The sequence below is a fragment of the Maniola jurtina genome, chromosome 4, assembly GCF_905333055.1.
Source record: "Maniola jurtina chromosome 4, ilManJurt1.1, whole genome shotgun sequence".
Classification (NCBI taxonomy): Eukaryota; Metazoa; Arthropoda; class Insecta; order Lepidoptera; family Nymphalidae; genus Maniola; species Maniola jurtina.
The window spans coordinates 8,393,567-8,414,599 of record NC_060032.1 but is presented as its reverse complement, the minus strand read 5'-3'; the positions used below and the strand labels follow the sequence as shown (position 1 = coordinate 8,414,599).

At 33.9% G+C, this 21,033-nt stretch overlaps 1 protein-coding gene across 1 annotated transcript in view; it reads right to left on the bottom strand.

Annotated features, from left to right (window-relative positions):
* The window catches only part of LOC123864713, a 43,032-nt gene that overhangs the window by 16,299 nt on the left and 5,700 nt on the right, over positions 1 to 21,033 (bottom strand). Inside the window, exons 5-19 of the mRNA XM_045905336.1 lie at positions 20,737 to 20,949; positions 19,888 to 20,124; positions 16,444 to 16,629; positions 14,204 to 14,446; positions 13,078 to 13,332; positions 12,127 to 12,346; positions 9,178 to 9,305; positions 8,260 to 8,328; positions 5,012 to 8,008; positions 4,329 to 4,534; positions 3,870 to 4,001; positions 2,555 to 2,765; positions 1,823 to 2,048; positions 1,269 to 1,366; positions 749 to 946 (exon numbers count right to left, since the gene is read on the bottom strand). Coding sequence (XP_045761292.1) covers positions 749 to 946; positions 1,269 to 1,366; positions 1,823 to 2,048; positions 2,555 to 2,765; positions 3,870 to 4,001; positions 4,329 to 4,534; positions 5,012 to 8,008; positions 8,260 to 8,328; positions 9,178 to 9,305; positions 12,127 to 12,346; positions 13,078 to 13,332; positions 14,204 to 14,446; positions 16,444 to 16,629; positions 19,888 to 20,124; positions 20,737 to 20,949 — 5,619 coding nt within the window. The remainder of the gene's footprint in view (positions 1 to 748; positions 947 to 1,268; positions 1,367 to 1,822; positions 2,049 to 2,554; positions 2,766 to 3,869; positions 4,002 to 4,328; positions 4,535 to 5,011; positions 8,009 to 8,259; positions 8,329 to 9,177; positions 9,306 to 12,126; positions 12,347 to 13,077; positions 13,333 to 14,203; positions 14,447 to 16,443; positions 16,630 to 19,887; positions 20,125 to 20,736; positions 20,950 to 21,033) is intronic.

Below are 21,033 nucleotides of genomic sequence, written 5' to 3'. Positions count from 1 at the left end.
GTATGTAACAATATAATTTATAGACAGCTATAAATCAAGCTTCAGTAGTTAGCTGCTGTTTACAAAAAAATGGTCAAGAGCATAATATTATCATTTATTTATTTAAAAGTGTAAATTAAAAATTTATAACACCCCCGACAAGTGAAGGTTACAGTAACTAGAAAAGAGCTGGTAACTTTAAAACGGCTGAACCGATTTTCTTGGATTATAGCTAAGAACACTCTCGATCAAGCCACCTTTCAAACAAAAAAAACTAAATTAAAATCGGTTCATTAGTTTAGGAGCTACGATGCCACAGACAGATACACAGATACACACGTCAAACTTATAACACCCCTCTTTTTGGGTCGGGGGTTAAAAAAGAACAGGCTTACGGAGAGTTGCTAAAATCTTTAGCGGTCATAATTTCTTATATACCTATGGTAGTTTGTTTTCAAAAGCCTTCAAAGAAACCTCATAATAATTTAACGAGGTATCACTCAAGGGGGTACACGAAAAAACTTTAAAGTCTATGCTTCGTTCTATCTTTTCGACTCTCACTTTTCATGTTCAGTCAACCTAACCGGAAAAATCTTTATTTGTTCAAAATTTTAATGTGTTACGGTGATAGGTGTGATATATTTTTGGGTTCTACAGCTCTTATATGTAGTTTATTTTTAAAATGACTGTGTCACATAGACAGACGGACAGACGACGAAGGGTTACTTTTACTACGGAATCCTAAAAAGATGGAAAGATAAAAACATACCAGATCAGCTCTCAGCAATGTCCCTGACAGAATAATTGTCAACGATGTGATGAACAATGTGCTCCTCTCGGCGTACATCATGAAACCCAGAAACACGCTTCGCACGAATATAGATTTCCTCAGCGCCGCCAGCTCGAAAGCTCTGACGACTTTCACTACCTGCTCGAAAGACTTCTCCCAAGCGTACATTTTAATCACCTAAAAATAATTTGAAACGTCGGTATCAAAATTAAAGTGTACCGTCTTTTAGATATTTTGAGGGTGACGGGCATATCAGTAGAAGCTACAGTCTACCCAAACCCAGGTGATTGAACAAGTGGCAGACTTTGAAGGTCCCAATATTAGATAGCCTTCCTTCATACGTCAGAAAATAAAGCCACCGGTCCCGTTTATTCCCGTCATTGAAATTACAGATATACTTACTTAGTTATTTATATAGTAATATAAGTGTGGTACAGTTTCCCAGATACTATTAGGGACGCCTCACACCATTTATACAAAGAAAAGCTGTGGAACAAACCTGAATCCCTTTTATAATTTCACCCATCAACTTGATACGTTTGTCTGTTCTTTGCGCGACTACCCGTCTTATTACACCAGTAAATTTTGTAAGAACAGCTAAAAAGCAACATAAAATTGTTATAGTAACGTTTTGACAAATAAATACATGCAAGTTTTCGAAATATATCTTGATTTACAGAAAATGCTCAAGATAACCTGGAACTTCTTTACACCGAACACTAAGGTACTGGAATTAGTCCACAAAGAAAGAGAACCCATGTCATACGAAAGATGCTCTCTTTCTTCGGACATTCATAGTGAGGAGCACAATTCTCATTCCCAAGATTAGTGTTGGAAGGTAGAATTGTAGGCAAAAGAGCACCAGGTCGCCAAAGACGCAAATGGTCGGGCAATATAAGGGTAGGGATTAGACTTTACCCAAAGTCAAAAGAGACTGCTCTTGATAGAGCAGCTTTTCGAATGATGATCACCAAACTTCGTTTCGAAGAAGGCACGCAATAATGATGATGATGAAATTAATAAGCGAGGTTAAACAATTGATATGATTTTTACCTTGTATAGGAAGGATAAACAGAATAACTCCAAACAGACCGACAAATGGGGCATACCCTGCGGCGACATACAGGAAGTACATCACAACAGCTAGCTGCAGCGGCACTAGCCATAAGTAGTGCAAAAACATAAACGCCATGTCGAAACGAGCTACATCGTTTGACAATAGATTCACCAGTTTTCCAGCTGCAACTTCATTGATAGATAATTGACTCATACGAAGTACCTAAAATAAAGTAAATAGTTAGACGTCACACTAAACTCGCGCTTATGCGTGTATGAATTTTAGTAAGTTTATATAGACAGAGTGCAAATTTTGTAAGTTTGTGTTTATGTAGAGCACAACCTCCGGAACCGTTGCACCAATTAAAAAAACTCTTTCACTATTTTAAAGAAACTTTATTCCGTTGGGCATAGACCATAACATAATATTATGTATAATGTATAAATTTGAAATTCCACCCGCGAACACAGAATATATTTATTAGTACTAAACGTACAGAAGTTGCACGTACGTAAGTTTGTTAATTAATAGAAAGAAATTATAAATCCCAATTAATGCCTGACCTCAGCGCTCAGTACTGCGCCAGGAGGAGGTCCTCCAAAAATACCATAAATTCAGCCAATCACAACAATTGTGATTGTCGCAATGTAACAATCATAACTTCCGTGCTAGTGAAGTATTTTTAAAAAAAATTTAAAAAAGAAAAAATGTGAAGAACACATAAGTACCTTTCTATATATGAGAGAAGAGCACGCTATCTTCATTTTCAAACTAAACCGATTCACAAATAAGGAGTTATGATGTTGTGAGAAGGCACTAATCATGTTGAGTACTAACATGCCGATAGCATAAAATCCAGCTTCTCTGCGGGTTATCATCTGCTCAGGATTGGCAGACCAGTATGACAAGAGCTCGGAGAAAAGTAACGGTTGAACAGTCCTGTCAAATACACATTATGTACAGTGTAAATTAAAAATTTGTAACACCCCGAAGTGAAGGTTACAGTAACTAGTAAAGAGCTGATAACTTTCAAACGGCTGAACCGATTTTCTTGGATTTTATAGCTAAGAACACTCTCGATCAAGCCACCTTTCAAACAAAAAAAAATAAATTAAAATCAGTTCATTAGTTTAGGAGCTACGATGCCACAGACACACACATTAATTGATGTTCGATAAAGTTAATTACCTACGAGAAAAATATTATCTATCAAATACAAGATTCGTAAGAAGTTAGCTGTAGTATCGACTAATTCTGACTCATTAGTCGATACTAGAGCTAATTTCTTAAACTGGACCCTTTCAAGTAAATAGCGTTTAAATTGCAAATGTTTGCAAAAAACTGGTCAAGTGCGAGTCGGACTCGCATGCAAAGGGTTCCGTACCATCGCACAAGATATTTTAATATTTTTATGTGCAACACAGCAAGTTAGGACAACAGCGCCATCTATAAATGTTATTTAGTAAATTAATTCTTTCGTGAACACATTTTAATTTTTTTTTTTGTGATGTAAAGACAAATTCCCTGTTTTCGGATTTATTCATTTACTTATGCTATAAAATCCACCTACTTACCAAATTTCGTGATTCTGGTCAACGTAGTATTCTATAGGTTTTCTTGACAGACACGATGGACGGACGAACGGACGGACAGACAGACAGATAGACAGACAACAAAGTGATCCTATAAGGGTTCCGTTTTTCCTTTTGAGGTACGGAAGCCTAAAAGTACCTAAGTATGAATATATCGTATAACGATTCATGATATTAATAAAATTGTGCCAATTCATGCATTCAGCGTAATATACCTTATCATTTAAGATTATTTAAATTCATTAAATGTTGACAAAAAAACACATTATGGTCTTATCTGTCATGATCCTGAAGCAGCACTATAATTAGGTAGGTACATTTAGGTAGGCACAATTTATTTTTCGAAATGCAAAACTTGAGAGGCCCAAATCTTAAGGCTTGGTACGAGTATGTGTATGAACAATAAACAATGAATCTATTACAGATAATAAGAGTTTTCTTTAATCAATACCTTGCAGTAGCGTTTATCAGAAGTAAAATTGCTCCAGGCATGTATGCTAACCAAAAAGCTCTCATTAATGCCTTTCCCAAAGATGGCTTCCGACTCTCCTTAATAGCTCTCTGGTATTCATCTAACCAGTACCTAAAATTTTATAATTGATTTAAATTTTAAATTAATATCTAAGTATATTAAAAAGGTATCAACAAAATAATCGAACGAAACGAAAATATCAATAAAATATATATAATATATATATATATATCTATGCCACATGCGATAGGTTTAAGCCCCGATGATAACTGGTCGTCTTTAGCGCCTTGGGAGCCTAAGGTCTCTCGGTCTATCGAACTATGTGCCCTGCCCATTGCCACTTCAGCTTTGAAACCCGGCTGAGCTATCGGTTATTCTGGTTCATCTACGGAGCTTCTCATTTCTGATTTATTTGACTTTACAGAAAACATTTCATACCTTTGAATTTTCTCACCGAGTCTATCGGAGTCATATGGTTTATTTGGCACAATAAGATCATCTTCTTCAACGTCTCTCTTGTTACCTTTGAAAAGCACTGGACACACCCAGCATATAAAAAGTTTTGATATAACGTTAGGCTTATTTCTTTTTTTACTTTTATCACTATCGTCCGTTTTGTATCTTCCAATTTCTTCCATGTTTATTCAAGATCCTTAATCACCATTTATAATCTTTGATGTAATAAAGATACGTGGGTGCGTCCTTTAATACGTTTTAAACATTACTGCTTGAATGCTTACTAATCAACGAAGCATGTGATAACAAACGCGATCAATATGATACACAATAGTTTCATCGTAAGTAAAGATTAGTAGATATTATTATAAAAAAACTCGTAAACTAGGCCGCATCAGCGTAAACGGTAGAGCATAAACATTGTTATCATTTATATTTCAGTAATAAAAAACCTTAAAGTCGCATAATGAGTATATTTTCTTGACAAGTTTAAAAAAAACAATATAGCTATAGTAAATTATTTTGTTTATTACTATAACCACAGAAAAAACAATAGCACTGTTAATACTTATGATTTACATAGTCAAAATATAAATTTAACACCTATAAATTGAATATCCATATATTTTTTAAATAATAATCAATTTAAATTAAATTATCTCCTACGAATGAACTGGGCAAACTTGTGAATTTAACGAATCACATGTACACTTTGACTCAATCAATTTTTTTTCGATATTATTTACTAACATTTTCACGTGACAAACAGGTACCATTTTACAATCGCATTTATCCTTTTCCAGTTCGGAACTATTACTATCGGTATCTGTCTTAATACTTTGAATTGGTTTAGTTGAATAACTGGTAGTGGTAGGCAAATGTAAAGAATCGTAAAGAAATTTTGTGTTATATTTATCTATATCGTAATTGTCAATTTTTTGTAGTCCACATTCGTGAGTACAAGATGATGAGTCAACATTAGTATTCCTCGTACCAGCACTTGTTTCATCAAAGGCTCTAATGGTATCCTTTGTATCGTTAAAATTATCATTAGAATACTTTAACACTAAATTTTCATCGCTATCAGAAGTATTAACAACAGTGTCATTGAATTTTTTTCTATAGACGTCGGTCTGTATATTACTTGAAGATAATTTAGTCATATTATAAATAGTGTTTTTATTATTTTCAGATTTTTCTTTAGTAACCACTCTATTCATAATGTAAGAATATTTTCTAGGACGTGTTTCATCACCAAGTGATTTCCATATATAATCAATTTTATCCGTGTCATTTTGCACCAATGATTTAGTACTAAATGTGTAACCAATGTATGGGATTTTTGCTTTCAATTCTGGTGTAGCTTTAGTAGAATCAACGAGGCGTATACATTCTTTATTCTTTAAAAGTGTATTTTTTTTAACTAATAATGAACTTTCTATTGGATGTTTTTCTTCAGATGTGTTTAAGGTAACTTTTACACTATTGTTATTCAAAGATGCCAAATCAATGCCCTGGTTTACAATAACGTTCAAATTAGTTAACTCCGAAAATGTATGTTGACAATTACAATCGGTACCATATATTTTGAATTCACAAGATTTTTTTTTCTCAGATGTGCTAATGCTTTCGAGTACCTCGGCTGATTTATCAAAAAGAATACATGAAGCACTTTGACATAAAACATTCTGAGAATTTTTGGTAAAATGATCATCGTCATTTTCGGTTCTCGTGAATGTTTCAGCATTACAAACGTTGGTTATTGGTATTCTATTCAACTTGTCTGTGTTTTTGTTACCATCGCTGCTACATTTAAATTTTTCCTTTAGTCGCTGAAAGTCATTTTCTATTAAATCACATACTTTTTCCAGAATTGGTGCTAAAATAGATTCTACATTTCCGTCACTTGATACACAAGAACATTGAACGCGTTTAATTTTTACTTTCAAATATTCTTGTAACATGCCATAAGCTCTTGACCAGCTCCCCTCATTAGCGCTTGCTTCACAGCATTCGCAACTCAAACCTTTAGTACTTTCTGAAATTACTTCTTTTACTTTGAACAAGATCGTGCTAAACAATTTATTTTCTTCTTCTGGCGGCAAAAAGGAAGATTTAGAGGAATTAAGCAAAAACTCTTCTAATTTTCTTTTTATGTGTTCTTCCAGCAAGTTAAAGGTATTTAACTCCAAATCTTTCGACGTTTCTTTGTTATTACAACAAACACAGATATCTTTATTCATATCAATAACTTCATTTAGAACGTTATTTTTTTCAGTAAGAAAATCTAAATTATTACCTTCTATTTTTTTGTTTTCGCTCTTTTCTATACTCGTAGACAATATAGAACTTTTTTTATCATTTATTTTTATGTTTGAGAATACTTTTTGTATCATATTTTCCTTATTGTTTGTTACTTTGGCAGAGGTTTTCAATATATTGTTATTATCATGGCCTTGCTTTGTTTTATTTAGTGAACTTGAATTTGTAAGTGTAACACCTAAAAACTTTACAAAATAATCACACTTATTTGGAAACAACTGTGATTTTCTGACTATATCGTGAATAAAAATATCTTCACTTATTTCCACACTTTTTGTGCTATTAGTTTTCTTTAATGAATTAGTTTCTATTTCAGTGGTTTTAAATTTAGGATTTTCCAACTCTACTGAATACGCCTGTGATATATTGTTGATTTTAGATGACATATACTCATAATATTTAGGGTCTTGAAGTTGTTTGCTTGAAATAGAATCCTTACATTTACATATATCAGCATTAATACAATGGAAGGGCATATTATTATCAGGTAACATTTCACCATCACCATACATAATTTTCGTATTATTATTCACTGGACATCTACAAATATTGTAGTTACTCTTATCTAAATTTATAGCACCTAAATATTCAGATTCAGTAGTAGGTGGTAGAGTTTTTCCATATGATGTATCTTTATTATAGTCTTCTTTTTTAAACTTATAACTTTCAGAAGTTTGATTTACAGGAATTGATGACTCGCTATGACCTTTTTTATTTTCCAAGCTTACTAAGGCTGAATTTAATGACTTGTTTTCATTTTCTGTTTGATCACAAGAAAAATTAGTATCTTCAAGTATTTTATTCAAACTGCCATTCCATTTTGATAGTGTCTCCAAAAGTTTATCAATCGATGTGTTAGATGGAATTTTATGAAAACAAATGCAATCGCTTGGGCATACTGTTTTTGTTGATAATAATTTACTAGTTTGGTTGTTTTTTTCTTTACTTGGTATTGGCTTTGACTGTTTAATGCTAGGGATATTGGTAACTGAATCTCCTGAAATTTGTTGTTGTCTTAAAGATTTACAGTTACTACTACGTTGAACTGGTTGTTTCAATTTGTTTGGAGCGTCTTGACCACTGCACAGGCAAAGATTGACGGCAAAAGATTGTTCCAACTTTTTGAACATTTTATTAGATTTTTTGTCGATCCGTCCTAGTTGGTTATTTGAAGGTTTCTTAATATGTTTTTTTACGTTACTCATATTGACCTCTTTTCTCTTTACTATTTCGTTATTTTTGCCATTTTCATCACATGTTTTTGATTTTCCGTCTATTATGTCTGGATTATGTTTGATGCAATTAATATTCTTGCTTGTTGTAGGGCTATAATTGACCTTCTGGAATGAAGAAAAATAATTACTTTGTGCAAACTTACCTCGTTAATAATTTTATTGTTTCAACAACATTTTATCCACATATATCTTATCAAAAAGCAAAACAAAATAAGAGATCTCCATAAAATAAATTGGATTCCATATTGCAATTACATTAATTCTTAGTGTAAATATTTCGCTTGTGAATTGCATAAATCTACAAAAAATACATATTAACTGATTCTAGACATACTTCGTATGCCATACTTACTTACCGCAGCACGTTGAATTATCTTTGCAATTTTCTCTTCCATTTGGCGTAAATCCTCTTTTTTAATTGATTCCTATTTAAAAAAGTATTCTTTAATCTATCGCAAAAGCAAGTAGGTACCTACTTACTATGTTGGTGTCACGTAAACATGCCTCCGAATGAAACGATTGTGGCGGGGATGTGGGAGCGAATGGGTATTAATAATAATAAAATCGTCGATTATACTGCTGCTCTAAAGATTGACTGGTGGACTAAATAATGTGCGAAGGTATGAATGACCCCGTCGTCATCTATTCAATTCGTACCACCTATTCCCTAATTATAAAAGCACAAGTGTGTTTGGTTGTTAGTTTATTGGTTAGTTCTTCAAACACGTCGCAACGCAGCATCGGATCGACATGATTTTTTTCATCTTGAAAAATCAAACAGTTCCCACGAAATTGCAGCCCTAACCTAAAAATCCTAAATCCACGTGGATGAAGTCACGGTCTTCGACCAATATATCGATAAATCACCCACTACACAGGTTCAAGGTTAGAGGCCTTTTTACGTGACATCCATTGTACATACATTGTAAAGGAGTATTAGGGTGTACAATTTCGAATAAATTCATTTTCTTTTTCCCTCAATATAAATTAAAAGTTTTGGTATAACAAACTGGAGTCGCATAAGAAAGATCCTAGGGACGACCCAAGACGACTTGGATGTATTTTGGAAGAATTTTTTGTTCCTTATTTAGCTTTAAACTCTACCTTTCTTGGGTCTGGCACCTAACTACCTACTGTAATGCATACAAGTGAAATGCCTGTAATCAAAATGTCTTTGCACTATCTTTAATAACATAGGTAACGATTTTCCCTAATGGACAAGCTACAATTCAGACTCACGTTGATGTATCCAAAATATTTAAAGGATATATAACCTTTTTCAAGTCCTCGATTTGATGTTTCACATCTTGTATTGTGCGTCTCAAATTCGAAGGAGCTGCATCGCCATTCTTATGCGCAGTGTTGGTAGTGGGCGTCTTGACGAGGCAAGAATACACTGCCGCTAGTGAAAAATCATCGATATACTTAATTAAACGGCTTAAAGAGTTGGGTAAAAGTAACAAAAGTAAAACAAATAAGCATGTTTCTTACAACCTACCAAGAGCTACTAAGAATTTTCATTTCCTGCTAAAATAAATTAAGAACAAATTGTGAAAGTTCAGATTTCGAGAACCTATAATTTATTTGTAGGTTGGAATTGTAATGTACAGGAGGTGCACATAGTATATTAAATAGTTAATAAGTATAGTAATTAGTAATATTCAAATAGAATTGTATAAGATAGGACTTCCAGCAAATAATCCATAAAGACCGTATGTGGTTTCAGCTGTTGGAATCAAGTAAAAATACTTATTGTATTTTTGTGACTTTGAATTATAGAAAGATTAAAAAATAAATCGTTCTTCTAAATATCCGGAACTCCATAGTGAAAGCTGTGTAAACTTCATCTAAATTTATGTACGAGTATATAAAAGGAAAAGCTCACTAACTGACTGAGTGACTGATTGATCTATCAAACGGTCAATTCAAACTTCTGGACGGATTAGGCTAAAATTTGGCATGCAGATAACTATTACGACTTAGATATCCGCTAAATAAAGATTTTTGTTAATTCAACCCCTAAGGAGACAAAATAAGGTTTTGAAATTTGTGTAGTCCACGCGGACGAAGTCGCGGACATAAGCTAGTTTACTAATATTTGAATGAAGTTAACGAGTGCCTAAACTAAAAATAAACTTCTTATAAGATCTTAATTGCCTCATCTGGTGACAGAGAAACAGACTCATTAATTGCGTAAAGGATCACCTTGGCTGTTTAGTGTGGAAATGCAGCCAGTATTCTCGGCAGTATTCCACGTGAGCATGATTTATACAGTAATTAGATAAGGCTAGCTTTAAGTTTTATTGTAACATTAAAATAAATAAATAATAAAAACAGATCTTAAGCATGATATTTTCTGGAAGGTGTAAAAAATCCTTAACTAAAGATAAAGATAAAGATCACAATGATATGTACCATTCTATAAATAATTAATTAATAAGTACAAATCCAAAGAATTGCATGCATTTTATTTTACTTTATATAGTAAAACATATTTCTGTGGAAACATCCAACTTAGTTCGCAACGCACCTGAGGATAATTGCGCATTCCAATATCAATCATAATTATTGCTATTAAAAAAAGCTGTCAATGGTAAATGGAGACTTTGGTTGTCATAGGTATGGTCTATAATATTTAATAAGTAAGCAGACTTATGTAACAACCATTGACTTATTATGGAAGGTGTAGACGAGGGCTCACAAAAAATGACTTAGCTCAAGTGGACTGTTTTGCACACATATACCTACCTACACATCAATGTTTCTTATTACGATATGTAACAGTTTTGTAATATCAACAACTTAAGTTCATTATAAACCTTAACATTTGAACATAAACTTTAATAACGATTGCAAAATATTTATATTTAAGACCTCTTTTCATCGACAGTAAATTCAAAAATATTCAAATTTTTCAAACGAGAACAAAAATATTTAATTATTCTAAAAAAACAAAAACACCTGAGCAATAATAATCAATGTGGCATTGGTAGTTTTTCCTTCAACTGCAAGCAACTTATTGTTAACTTCTGAGTTGGTACCTAACTGTCAAATTTTGCCGATTGCGAATGCGTAGCGCATTTGCCCCCAAGACATTAACTTGTGGCAAAAGGATAATATGATCAAGATTACTCATGTTTAATGCACAGGTACAAAGAATAATGAATAAATATTAAATATTATGACGAATGCAATAATTATCAAGACCTTACAAGTACCATTTGAACCCGTTTTATGGCATAACAACTTTACGACAATAGCAGAAAATGACTTATTTTCTTTATGTCCTTACTTAACTAAATAGGCGAAATTATTTTCTTCACGTCTCATCAAATCGCGACACAAGGTATAAAAGATAAATAAGGTTTGCACGAGTGAAGTCTAAAAGCTATCATCGACATTAATTGAATCTCAGAGCTTAAGGTCTACTTCAATTTATTATTAAGTCTATTTAAACGGGAAAATACACGATACCTTAAATTCTTGGTTTTTTTAAAGGGCTTATAGAGTAGTTGTAATTCAATACAAATCGGAGTTTTAAAGCTTTAAGTTATGACAGTGGACGCCCATGTTTAAAATTTCGATATTTGGTAGCTGTGACGTCATATCAGCTAGGTAGTATTTACTCGTATGTTTTAAGTGCATTTTCATCATGATTATGAATCAAATATCAGCTATGACGTCAAATTTGCCTTATCTCTCTATTTTCATCATAGTTGCGGTTTGTGTTTAAGTTAAATATTTTACTATTAATGTTATCTATGTCAACTGTCGGTATGTTCTTGTCATGCTTGCTTTTTAGGAAAGCCATGACGTCACAAACTGTGTTTAGTTATGATTACGTTTTATAAATTTTATACATCATCCGTACATAATATTTAAACTTAAGTGCGGAAGAGTGTCTGTCTGTCTGCTGGCTTTTCACGGATCATCTATTTAATCATTTTTGACGAAATCTGATACAGAGGTACCTTGCATCCCATGTAAGGACAAACTTTTTGTACCTGCAAAACAGAGGGATTCTTAAAACCCCTAAACCCACGTGGATGACGTTGCATGCATCGTTTTTTTGGTACACAGAAGCTTGCATCCTGGAGACGATCATACTTTTGTCACGGAAAAACAAAGAGTTCACATTTGTTATACCTACCTAGAATATTGCAAGTAGATTTAATAGAGAAGTATTACACTTCTCTATTAAATCTACTTGCAATAATACTTACGTTGGTGTCCTTTACATTCACAGGGTGGTGGGCCACCAGACACGATGTCCTTGGCTTTTTGCTTAAGCTCCTCAGCTCTTTCTTCAAACATTTGCTCTGCCAGCTTTGTCGCTAGCTGTTGCGCGCGGCGTTCTACTGCCCGCTGTTCCCAACCTTCAGTCACTTCTTCCCTAGGATCTGGTATTAATTTTGCTTTATCTGCGCAAGATTCTCCTACCCACTAAAATTATAAAGACGATATGGTAGTTAAGATGACAGGAAGAATTTTTACCTAATATTAAAAAATTGTTACAGAGTGAGTAAAGCAAGCCATTGCTTTTAGCAAAATACAATAAGTATATTAAGTAAGGACACACAAAGTATGTCTGTTGCTTTAAAATACTAATTTTATAGACTAGCGGAGTAACGCTTGGCTGCAATCAGACCTGCTGGCAAGTGATGATGCAGCCTTAGATGGAGGAGCGCGTTTGCCTAGATGATGAATCTTCACTCTTGACTTGATGGTGCTTAAGTATAATAAAAGTGGAAAGAAAAACTGATGCTGGAAAAGTATTCCATATCCTAGCGGTTCGAATTAGATACGAGGAAGAAAATTACTTCGTTCGTGTCCGTAGCATTTCGACTACGTAGTACGTACCTACGATATACGAATACCTATTGTAATAGCAATCTCACGAAAGAAAAATTGTACATCAGGTTGTATTGACGGCGTTATAGGTAAAAGTCAAATCAATAAGAGTGAAGCCACACGATGCGTTGCGTCAGCGTGCGGCACCGCACCGCACGTACAAACGGACCTGGGACCAGAGAGACGAGGTGGGGAGGGCTGGTGCATTGCAACGCCATACTCAACTCAGTGGCGTACGGCACCCAATACTCAAATTCACAGCGGTGCGGTGCCGGAACGCACCGAAAACGCAACGTATGGCCTCAGCCTAAGTCGAAACTAACTTTTGCGTGATACTTCTCAATCGAAGTTGCGATTGCAATGTCAAGCTCGCCAACTAGTAATTGCGCAAAGAAACTGCGCAGGCTCGTTTTGACAGCTGAAGTGCGGTCCCAGTTGTGTCGATCATCTAAACACAATAACAGTGCGCAGGGCATCATTACACCCGACGTGCTCAGCTCTGCTTGAAGCCCTCCAAAAAGATCGGCTAAAAGGTTTGACAGAAGTTGGCTGCGTAGAGACGTACATGAACAGGACTCCTGAAAAACATTTGCCGTTGTCAATAACAATAGTTATGGATATCATCATCGTCAACCAATAGATATCCATATCAGGACATAGTAAAGGAGACCCTTTACCACTGTTTTACGATAAACAGTTGTGCAACACCTTTAATATCGAGCGATGCTACCGCTCGTAGGTAGCTGTATGAATTTGTAGGTAGATAATATCATCATGAAACTGTGCTTGGGACCACCACAAGCATGGAGTGTGTGTAGTACCTACTGCGCTTATTTGAGGTAATTCCAAAACATTGTTTGTATTGCTATGAATAAGAAATCCTTAAGAACAAATTAAGATCTTCTCTCTATACCACTGAAATTAAAACAAAAACTTATCTCAGTAACACTTCCACAAAAAGTCGCTTCACAAGAAACTGCGAATTTTTTAAACGTAAAATGAATTCATACTAATACGAAAATATAAATATACAAATGCGAAAGTGTGTCTTTCCGTCGGTTTGTCGGTCTGATATAATTTTTCACGGGCCATCCGTTTCACCGATTTTGACGAAAGGTACAGCCTACATTTCGAGGAAGGATATAGGCTACTCTTAGCTCCTGAAAATTAAAAAAAGTAAGAACTCTTAACTCTCGGAATTTTCAAAAACCCTAAATCCACATGGATGATGTTGCGGGCATCACGGAGATAGCTTGCATCCTGAAAACGTATCCTAAATTGCATACTTTCTGCCTGGAAAATAGAGAGAGAAGAGAACCAAAGAGTTCCAAAGGTTTCCAAAGTATCCAAAGAGAACCAAGGATTTTAAAAACCTAAATCCACGTGAAATCACAGGCATCATCTAGTGCTTAATAATATCATTTCCAAGCGAAAACAAAAGAAAAATACCACGAGCTTATCTTCTGGGCTGCAACGACACAGTGCTGCCAGAGACGGTGTGCGTTTGACCTCTATCGCAACATCAAGTGGGAGCTTGCACTGACAGTCCATAACTCTGTCTTTTAACTCTTTTAACTGATCCCTCTTCTGATTCAACGCATCCATTCGTGCTTTCATCCGACTATCGCACATGTCTTTGCAACCATCTAAATCTTCTATGATATTTGCTTTTTCTTGTCTATACTGTTCAAGCTGGAATCGAACAATCTGGTTTTATTTTGCTTATTTAATAAAATTAGTAGTTTTGGATTTTAAAAACCAAAGAAGAAAGTCAATATTAATTTTGGATTTATTTTACTAAAATAAATATAGGTACAAAGTTAATATTTTTTTAAATAATAATTTAACTAGTGATTAACCATTTCCCCAGTTATCTATATTAATAAATAAAATTGGAGTGTCTGTCTGTAATTTCGAAATAACTACCGCTTATTAAGGTTATTTGAACGATACTATAACTGAATCACAAGTTTTTAAAATTTTTGTCGGTCTGTCTGTCTGTCTGTCTGTTTGAAAAGGCTAATCTTGGGAACGGCTGAACCGATTTTGACGGGATTTTCACAGACAAGTAGAAAATTGACCAGGGAGTAACATAGGCTACTTTTTTAACCGACTTTCAAAAAGGGAGTTGTGTTTTTATACCTATGTACACCGAAATCTCCGAGATTTCTGAACCGATTTGCGTCATTTCTTTTTTAATCTATAGAGGAACTTTGCGACATTGTTTCATAAAAAATTTGGAGTCCAACTCCTCAATCCTGATGCTGCAGGGGATCTGACAAATCCACGCGGGCGAAGCTGCGGGCATCAGCTAGTTGTGTTATATAAATATTAAATACCTATTATTTTTGACAATTTCATCTTTTGTATACCTATAGATTTATAGCGCATACGGCATAGGTAGGTAATTACCTACCTAATTGCATACTCCGTGTAATCCCATAAGCTTATTACATCATACGCATAAATTATAAACTTCTGTTCCTATTGCATTGATGTCGGAACCCCGGAATGATGTCGGAAATAGCTCTATGGCTTAACTATTATTTACAACCTAACCATAAATGAAAGACAACACAGATAAAAAATAGATAGAAATACGTACAAAATACGTAGGTTATCTGAGATATTCTATGATCTTAATGAAGGTGATTGGTATATGCACTTTGCATATGTAACTAAGATATTTATCTCAAAACAATACCTACCTTATGTACAGTTACGTTATTTAGATAAAGCAAAGGAAAATTTTCTGCAAATCAGTAAACGAATATTTTAAATACTTAATAATGTCAATAATACCATCAACTGTTCAAATAAAAAAAAAGTTTTAGCGCAAACACGTATACCCATTAGGGTAGGCTATAAATAGAACTAGGATCTACCATTTACCTACCAAGATATTTTATAATTATCACAATGACTATTCTGAGTAATTTATTTACAACAATCTTTATTTACAACGATCCGCCCAGCTTCGCTCGGGTGGAATTAGTGAAATTCCAACGTGGTCTCTAAAACCTAAGGTCCTTTCTACGCGGACAATCTCACAGGAAAAAGCTAAGATACATAAGATAACCCTTCTTCGAAAAATATAGTATCAAACTAACTACGTTTAGGTGCACTGACCGACAAAAATTAAAATAATGCTTCATTATTTAATATGTAGGTACCTACTTACCGAAATCATCACAATTTTACTATAAGTAGGTACTAGGTATAGCTATAAATTGTCATGTTAACCTTTTATCTAATTTGTTATTGTTGAAAAGGAAATGTACACAATTCGGAACCAATTTAGAAAATGTGTTAAATAATTCGTCAAAGGATTTTTCGTATATACATTTCCTAGAATATCTTTATTAGATATGTTTTCTAGGAATTATATACAATTCCAAAACGGTACTAGGAAATTTTTAAAAAATAAAGTAGGTACAGATAAACTGAGAATTATTATGAAGATGATTAACCATGACCTTGATCATCATGGTTCTTCGTTTATCTCTGTTTTATTTTGTATGATGATGACAATGATTATGAAGTTGGTGATGACGATCATATTGATCAAAGATCAAGTTAAATGGGCTTCGCTAGAATACTCTTTTCGTCGACCTCCTTCCCGAGCTTGTGGCGTCGCGCTTATCTACTCAATACAGAGTTTCCTTTAAAAAGTCATCTTAAATGATTACCTCAGTTTTAATAGAATTATTACGATCCTCCTCTGCCAACAACTGCTTTGATACCTCTGTCACTTGCTCTTTTAACGCTGACAGCTCAAAACGCATGGCACGCTCAGCTTCATAAGTCACGCATTGAGAAGATTCCAATTCGCTCTCAAGGCTCTTTACTTTCCTACTAGCCTGTTCTTCTTTAAACTGTTTTGTGTGTTTAATATTAAATTATTATCAAGTAAATCAATTAAAATTATTAAGCATCAAAGATAATTATTATTCAATCAATAAATCAAAATAATCCTAAGCTTTCTCACACAGCATTGTATTGAGGTTCTATAGTTACATAATAATTAATGTTTTTTTAATTAAAGTTGTAAACTACTTTAAATGTTAAATACAACTCGAATTATTCACTCATTATAGGTGGATTAGTAAGGCCGTAATACTTAATTTAAGATGCAAGGTTTTGTTGGGAATGTAAAGAACTATTTCAATTAATTGGCCTACAAAGTCTTAAAATTTCTCAGTTTAAAATAAGTTTTCTTTGCTTTCCATTATGTTCAAACTTCGAAGTTGCAAATTGAAGTATTTGCACGGGCCCATGCACCGCGGACACGACGTGCGACGGTGACAGGATTCATGCACGTGACGTGAAAACCCATACAGTTTCAACGCTATTTATCGTTTATTCAAGGCATTATAATGTCAATATGCTAACAAGCTATAACATGAAGAGTTGGCGGACAAAACGATATATACACGTTTGACCTAAAAATATTTTTCTTTAACCTATTTTTGGTCAACTGAATATAAATCTGAACTCATTTCCAAACAAAACGGCCTAAAATTGTACTGAAATTCAGTCCAAAGTTCATAATTTCGAACACTGAACGCAAAGTTGAACTCATTTCCAAGCAAAACGGCCTAAAACTGTGCTAAAATTTAGTCAAAAGTTGTGATTTACTTATATCAAAACGTACCTACAATTACAGTAAAGTTTCTTAATAGCTTTCATTGAGTTTTTGGTCCACCTGTAAAATTTTATTTCGTGTAATTACATCGTTTTGTTTTGCCAGATAAGCGGAATTTACAATACAATACAATACAATAATCTTTATTGCGAATTTGGGTTAGTTTACAGATCTTAAAACTATTATTGTTAGGTGCTCCAAATTCTACCTTTCGGTATGCAATAATACAATAACATAGTCATGAATAGAATCTTGACATACCATTATAAATATATAATATTCTAATTATTATTATTACAAATTCATTCAACATTAATAGATTCAAAATTATTTTTAATATGTACCTACTCTAATCAACTTTAATTCTATATACAGTATATATTATTTTGATGTCAATATTTTTAGTGTAATAGGAATTATTATTTTACAAATCAATTATAGTTATAATTAAATAGTCTAATCTAATGTGCCAACATTTCATTTATCGAGTAAAAACATTTATCTATTAGCCATGTAAAAAGATTCTTTTTAAATTGTTGGAGGGGTAATATCCGTAAGCCGGGAGGGAGCTTATTAAATATTTTTATACACATGACATAGCTGCATTTTCCGTAAGATGCATTAAAAAACCTATGTGCAATGACCAGTCTGTCGCCGTTTCTTGTATTTCTCGGATAAATATCTCTTGCTTTTATAAATAGATCATTATGTTGTTTGACAAAAATACAGATTTCATAGATATACATGCACGGAAGTGGGAGAATACGTAATTTTTTAAATAGTGGTTGACACGAATCCAAATAAAAAGCTCCTGTCATAGCTCTTATACATCTCTTTTGGGCTATGAAAGCTCTGTCAGCCTCGCTAGAGTTTCCCCACAAGATGAGGCCATATCGAAGTACTGATGCGACATAGCCATGATAGGCTGCCAGGACTGTATTTAGAAAGGCCGTTTTTCGTAATCTATATAACACATAAACATATCTATGAATTTTTTGGCATACCATTTCGATGTGCTCTTTCCACTTTAGATTTTTATCTAGAAGTACTCCTAAAAATTTAACATGCAAGGCTTCTTCTATTTGGGTATTTGTATAATTTATATTGAGGTTGTAGTTATTAGAACGGTCACTTAAACTAAATTGCATAAATGAGGTTTTTTGTATATTAACTTTAAGATTATTATCCTGCAGCCAATTTACCACCGTATTAATTTCATTATTAATGTCATTTTCATATATATTGATTTCATTTTTATTATTGCATGTCACGATTATTGATATGTCATCAGCGAATAAATAACAGTCATTTTTTGTCACGCTAGGAAGGTCATTGATATAAATTAAAAATAATAATGGTCCAAGGACGCTTCCTTGTGGAACACCGAATCTATTAAATTTGAAGTTTGATTGGTGGGCTATTATGGTAGCCTTCTCGTCGATAGAATTGATCTCTACACATTGCTTACGATCTTTTAAGTAAGACTCCATCCAGTTAAGAGCTGGTCCTCTGATGCCATTTTGCTCCAACTTATCTAACAAGATGGTGTGTGATACGTAATCAAATGCCTTGCTCATGTCAAAAAATATTACACACGTGGGTTTTTTAGAGTCTATATTTTCTGCTATCTTGTTAACCAGTTTAAATGCAGCTAATATCGTCGACTTGTTTTTTTGAAAGCCAAATTGTTGCTTATTTATTATATTATTTTTTGTAAAGAAATTAGTTAATCGGCCATACATTGCTTTCTCAAGGACTTTTGAAAGTATAGATACGAGTGCAATTGGGCGGTAGTTATTAAGGTTTTTTTTGTCGTCTTTTTTATGTAGTGGCTTGACCACCGATAATTTTAGGGCATCTGGAAATTCACCACTTTCAAACGACAAATTGACTAGGTATGTTATAACTGGCACTAGTTCATTTTTGCATATTTTAATAATTTTTGTGAGAATTTCATCATAGCCTACTGCTTTAGTATTCCGCAAGGATTGTATTATTTTTAATATTTCGTTTTCCGTTACTGGATTGAGAAAGAGACTACTTCCAGTTATATTTTGATTTATTCTAGATTTCATTTTTCGCTTTGTCAAACAAATACCACTAGTATTAGTCAAGTTTATCCAATAATCGTTAAAACTATTTGCTATATCTTTAGCGTTAGTAATTTCATTATTATTTACCAGAACTGATTCGATGCAGTTGTTACTAATGTCACTTTTTGTTTCGCTTTTTATAATTTTCCACGTTGCATAACATATATTTTTACTGTTTGCTATGTAATGGCTATTACTCAATTTTTTTGCTGTCGCAATACAATGTTTTAATGTTCTTGCATATTTCATATAGTTATTCTTATTGCTATTGTCTTTATTTTTAAATATTTTATATCTTAATGCTCTTTTTATTTTACTGCTTATTCGAATACATTTACATGCTATTGATACTGTAATTAATGTCGTATTGTAAATTCCGCTTCACTCAAATTTACTTGGAGGTCTCTATCCAACTGCGAGGCACGGCATAGCTGCTCAGCGAGCGCCGCATCTCCTTTTGCTGACTCTTCGCCCAGCCGCATTCGGATACAAGCACGATCGCACACCTCTTTTTCAAGAGTCTTTAGACGTTCACGTTCCTTCTCCGCCGTAGCCCCACGTTGCTTCAATAATTCAGCCAAATTCGTAGAGATGTTCTTACATGAGTTCCGTTCCTCTATTGATTTCTTAATCTGAAAATCCAAATAAAAGGAGAGGTTTTCTGATTGACCCCTAACATTAACAAAGTGCAGCTCGAACTACTGGGACTAGAAATCAGAGTTTTTCCCATAGGTTTTCTCTATAATGTAAGTAGATCCCGTTAGTAAAAAGATCTTCAGAGATTTCACCCGAGTAAAACCTATTAATTTACTTAAACAGTTTAAGGACTGGCATTAATTAAAATTTCATCTATATACATAATGGAATTATCGTACCCATCCAAAAGTGATAGCAGAAAAGAAGAAGAATAAATAGGAGTGCGTTTCTTCAGAAATAGAACAAAACATTATGATACTAATTATTTTAAATGTAGGGTCGAACGAGGTATTATTTTACAGACTTCCATGATGATATACCGGAAACAACGAAGGAACAACCTATTTAAGCTTTTTATCTTTAATTTCAAAGTTTCAATCCGGTAACAGAGCATCCTAAGGAGACGTTCCTTAGGATGTTCTGTTACCGGATTGAAACTTGAGTGTTTTTTATAAGATTTGTTTGATGTAGTGTGATGGTGCACATATTGCTTGCTTAGTTGCTTGCTTTTTGATTTGATTCCTTCAAATATTACGAAAATGAAGAACCTGTTTGGCCATATCATCCTCTTTCTCTTCGGCTAGCGATAATCGGCGCTGATAGCCAAGCTCGAGGTCTTTCCAGCCAGCCTCAGCACGTTCCAGCAGTTCAACTCTCTCAGCTTCTCGCCGCGCCAGCTGAGCTGCCCGGTTCCTTAGCTCATTCACCGCCTGCTCTAACTCCGCCAGGCGTTGTATACAAGATGAGTCCATACAACATGCCTAAACAACAACTGCTATTATTAATAAATAATTATTCAACAATTGCTACTGCTTGTAATCAAAATCTAGCCATACTAATACATG